This window comes from Ascaphus truei, chromosome 10, assembly GCF_040206685.1.
Source record: "Ascaphus truei isolate aAscTru1 chromosome 10, aAscTru1.hap1, whole genome shotgun sequence".
In the NCBI taxonomy this organism is placed as follows: Eukaryota; Metazoa; Chordata; class Amphibia; order Anura; family Ascaphidae; genus Ascaphus; species Ascaphus truei.
The window spans coordinates 36932616-36937615 of record NC_134492.1 but is presented as its reverse complement, the minus strand read 5'-3'; the positions used below and the strand labels follow the sequence as shown (position 1 = coordinate 36937615).

Here is a 5000-nt window from a genome sequence, read left to right as displayed (position 1 = left end):
CATTCTCTTTCTTTCCATGCTTCTCCTGCTTGCTTCTGGGGATATCTCTCCCAATCCTGGTCCCTGCCTTATTTCTACTTGCTCTCGTCCTCGCCTCCCACATGCAACTTATACTCCTTCTGGTGTTAACCCCTCCAACCTCATTCCCATCCCCTGCCACCCTCCCTCCTCTCTCCCTTTCTCCTGTGCCCTTTGGAATGCTCGCTCCCTCTCTAACAAGTTCCTCTCTGTACATGACTTCTTTCTCTCTCACTCCCTGCTTCTCTTTGCTATAACTGAGACCTCTCTCACTCCGTCTGACTCTGCTCTGGAAGCTGCCCTCTCCTATGGTGGCCTTTCCTTCTCCCACACTCCACGCCCTGATGGCAGGGGTGGAGGCGTGGGGCTCCTGCTCTCCTCTCTCTGCCGTTACCGAACTCTTCCTATTCCCCCCTCTCTTGCTTTTCCCTCCTTTTGAGGTTCACACTGTCCAGATCTTCTCTCCTCTCCCTGTCCACGTTGCGGTCATCTATCGCCCACCTACCTCTACTCATCCCCCCTCTGCCTTTCTCTCTCACTTTGAATCCTGGCTCTCTTTCTTTCTCTCCTCAGACTCCCCTGTTCTTCTCCTTGGGGACTTCAATTGCCACATTGATGACCCCTCTCTCCCTTGGGCTTCCCGCTTTCTTTCTCTAACCTCTTCTTTTGGCCTTCAACAGTGGACTGCAGCCAGCACCCACAAGGATGGCTACTACTTAGACCTGGTTTTCACTAAAAACTTCTCTCTCTCCGATTTCTCCATTTCCCCTTTTCCTCTCTCTGACCATCACCTCATCTCATTCTCTCTATCTCGCTTCTCCCCTTCTCCACCTCCGTCTACCCCCCAGTTTTGCAGAAATCTGCGCTCTATTCACTTACCTGACTTTGAGTCCACTTTACACTCCTCCCTCTCCTCTCTCAGCTCTGATACAGACCCTGACAACCTGGTCAGGAACTACAACTCTGTCTTGTCCTCCTCTCTTGATCTACATGCCCTGCTTTCTCTCTGCCGCACTCGCCCTTCTAACCCTAGACCCTGGTTAAATTCCCACACGTGCATGCTGCGTTCCTCCACTCGTTCCTCTGAACGCCTCTGGAGGAAATCTCATACTCTCGCAGACTTCCTTCACTACAAATTTATGCTATCCTGTTTCAACTCTGCCCTCTCGCAAGCTAAACAAGCCTACTTTTCTTCACTAATCAACATGCACAAGTCTAACCCACGCTGACTGTTCTCTGTCTTTGATACTCTACTCAAACCACCCTCAGCGGCCTCTCCTTCCTCCATCTCCGCTCAGGACTTTGCTGACTATTTTAAGGAAAAGGTGTAATCCATATGTCAGAACATCCCCTCTGTTTCTTCCTCCCATCCTACACCTCTTCCTAACTCTCCTCCTGCCTTCCTTGTCTCTTTTTCCACTGTCTCAGAGGAGGAGGTGTCACTGTTGATCGCCTCTTCTCCCTCTACCACTTGCCCTCTTGACCCCATTCCCTCCCATCTCCTAAAACCTCTTGCTCCTACTATAATCCCTACGCTCACACACATTTTTAACTCCTCCCTCTGCTCTGGAACCTTTCCATCCTCCTTCAAACATGCAACAGTCATACCATTACTAAAAAACAGCAAGCTTGACCCTACCTGTCTTTCTAACTATCGACTTGTCTCCCTCCTGCCTTTTGCCTCTAAACTCCTTGAACGTCTTGTATTCTCTCGCTTGCTCCATTTTCTCAACACCTATTCTCTCCTAGACCCTCTACAATCTGGCTTCCGCACTGCTCACTCCACGGAAACAGCCCTCACTAAAATAACTGACGACATCCATGCTGCCAAAGACAGAGGTCATTACACTCTGCTCATATTACTATACCTCTCTGCAGCATTTGACACCGTGGACCATCCTCTTCTCCTTCACATTCTCCATACTCTTGGCATTCGGAACAAAGCTCTATCCTGGATCTCATCCTACCTCTCCCATCGTACTTTCAGTGTCTCTTCTGCTAACACCTCCTCTATTGATCTCTCTGTGGGGGTACCCCAGGGCTCTGTCCTGGGACCTCTTCTCTTTTCTCTGTATACACTCTCTCTAGGTGACCTAATAACATCTTTTGGGTTTAATTATCACCTCTATGCTGACGACAGACAAATATATTTCTCAACACCTGCTGTACAAACCAAAGTTTCTGAATGTCTCTCTGCTATATCATCCTGGATGGCCCTCTGCCGCCTTAAACTCAACATGGCTAAAACAGAGCTCCTCATACTTCCTCCCAAACCTGGCCCTACTACCTCCTTCCACATTACAGTTGGAACTTCGATCATTCACCCAGTAGCCCAAGCACGCTGCCTTGGGGTCACACTCGACTCCTCTCTCACATTCGCCCCTCACATTCAAAACATTTCTAAACCCTGTTGCTTTTTCCTCCGCAATATAACTAAGATACGCCCTTTCCTCTGTTGCTCGACTGCTAAAACTCTGACTCAGGCCCTCATTCTCTCCAGTCTTGATTACTGTAACCTCCTGCTGTCCGGCCTTCCTGCCTCTCACCTGTCTCCCGCATCTCACACTCCATTCTTCTCCTCACTTTTAAAGCTTTACACTCTTCTGCCCCTCCTTACATCTCAGCCCTAATTTCTCGTTATGCACCATCCAGACTCTTGCGTTCTTCTCAAGGATGTCTTCTTTCTACCCCCTTTGTATCTAAAGCCCTCTCCCGCCTTAAACCTTTTTCACTGACTGCCCCACACCTCTGGAATACCCTTCCCCTCAGTACCCGACTAGCACCCTTTCTATCCACCTTTAAGACCCACCTTAAGACACACTTGCTTAAAGAAGCATATGAATAGCACTGTGGCTATTCTGAACACATGATACATAAAGCTTGGCCCCCTGCAGACGCACTTACCAGTACTCCCTGCTACTGTCTCTGTACGTTCTCCCTACCTACCAATTAGACTGTAAGCTTCTCAGAGAAGGGACTCCTCTTCCTTAATGTATAAAGCACTTATTCCCATGATCTGTTATTTATATTATCTGTTATTTATTTGATTACCACATGTATTACTGCTGTGAAGCTCTATGTACATTAATGGCCTATATAAATAAAGACATACAATACATTTTTTTTTTTTTTGCCCATTCATTAATACTCCCGTATTGCACGTATATATGCACAATTCATAGATATTAATGATTGAGGTTTGACTGTGTCTCGGAGTAAAATCCTTTTGGCACCAGCTGCTAATAATTTTCTTACTATACGGTATATCAAAGTATTCTTGCTGAACCTAAACTTGTTTTTCAATGGCTGCGTTTTTTTTGTTTTTTTGGAGGGGGTGGGTTCTGATCTAAAATCTTTCAATCAAACGTTTAGACGGATATCTTTGAATCAAAAGGTATCACAACCTACATTGAATCTGAATTAAGAAGTCAAATTTGTGTTCCCAAACCAGAGATTTTGTCACAAAATATTTATTTCACGAAGGTAATTCTATTGCTTTGCCTACCTCAGCGCAATTTGTCAGTAGAATGGTGACCTCAACTACCAGTGATCCCACTGTTATCAGCCCGAAAACTCCTATTTTAAGTCAATGTGAGTTTCCGGTCAATCAAGCTGTAATCAACCGCTTCGGAGGTTCTAGAATAAGCCCAGACGTTCTATTTTGTTATCCAGTCTGAAATTCCATACTCTTTGCTAACTAACCCGATGGCATATATTTTGGTTGTTTTTGTCATAGCTATTATTTTTTATTTGGACCTAATGGTGCAGGAAGTAAGTTTCACCACACCTGCCTTGCTTAGATGTGCAACAAAATTAATTACTTTGGGAATTACTGAAACCCCCCACAAATGGCTTTTCAAAGGATTAATGTGTGGTGGGGGTGATGGTTATGGATCATGGTTATGGATGTTGAAACAAGTAATTTCACCTGATTTTTCTTAACTCAAACGAGCTTCCCTTTAACCCTTTCAGTCTCTATTCAAAGACTTCAGAGCCATGTGGGTGCCAGCTGTTGTGCTGTGTGAAGTTTGTGAAAGTGTGTTGATGCAGATTATCTCATTAACACTGGGAGTCACAAAGATCAGACGTTAACTGCCATTGACTTGACTTTCTACAGTGTCTAAGACCGGGGTCCTAGCACCTAGGCAATTAAGAAGGGCAATGGCCATACACTTTACCTTCATTGATGACTGTTACTGGTGCGTTCCGGAATGGACTTCTCGTTGGTGAAGGAGCTTGTGGTGGCTGTCTACTGTCTCTGGCTTTTGGATATCCGGTGTCCCTCTGGATCTCATTACCTCCCACCAGCCCAGGTGTGTACTGCTGGTTTTGAGGGATATGCTGAGGCACCACCTGTACCAAAGGTGGAGAGCCTTGACTGTCCCTCCTGGTGAAAACGCTCAAGCACTCCTCTTCTAAAATGGAGATAACTGCTGACTGGTTATTGACCAAATCTACCAGCGAAGCATATTTCATTTCTAACTCCTTGTAACGAGTGGCTGCCCTGAGCATCTCTGCTGTCACATTAAGGATCTTGTTCTCCAGCTGGGACACTTCAAGGGCATTGTCCCGTTTGCGGATAATCTCATGCAATAGCTGCATGTAGAGCTGGGTCACACGTGCGTTCATGTTGCGGCTCTCTTTCCTCAGCAGCTTCACCTCACTCACAATGGTCCCATCCACATCTACCACCACTTGCAACATCTCCATTTCTCTCCTCTGCTTGGATAAAGCGTCTTTTACATTCTCCATGTCCATCCTTGTCACCTGATCCTTGCCTGCACTAGCTCCTTTTGTGTTGACACATATGGGCCCTGTAATTTTCTGCTGGGGCACCATGAAGGTATAGCCACACTTTTTTCCATTGTCCATATCCTCAGCAGAACGTGTTAGTCTTTTCACGGTGCCTTTGCTGCTTTTGAATTGACCTTCAGTACAGTGTCCTGTGGCTATCAGGAAGAATAGCAGCCCTCCTAGAGTCC

General features: G+C 46.2%; 2 protein-coding genes across 11 annotated transcripts in view; one reads left to right on the top strand and one right to left on the bottom strand.

Annotated features, from left to right (window-relative positions):
* The window catches only part of RALGPS2 (Ral GEF with PH domain and SH3 binding motif 2), a 139898-nt gene that overhangs the window by 87115 nt on the left and 47783 nt on the right, over window positions 1-5000 (top strand). The gene's annotated exons all lie outside the window — the stretch shown is intronic.
* ANGPTL1 (angiopoietin like 1) overlaps window positions 1-5000 on the bottom strand; it is a 26865-nt gene that overhangs the window by 14929 nt on the left and 6936 nt on the right. For all 3 annotated transcript variants that reach the window (XM_075616609.1, XM_075616611.1, XM_075616608.1), the window contains one exon: window positions 4197-5000. This exon is cut by the window's right edge and continues 46 nt beyond it. In XM_075616609.1, the coding sequence (XP_075472724.1) occupies window positions 4197-5000 (804 nt within the window). The remainder of the gene's footprint in view (window positions 1-4196) is intronic.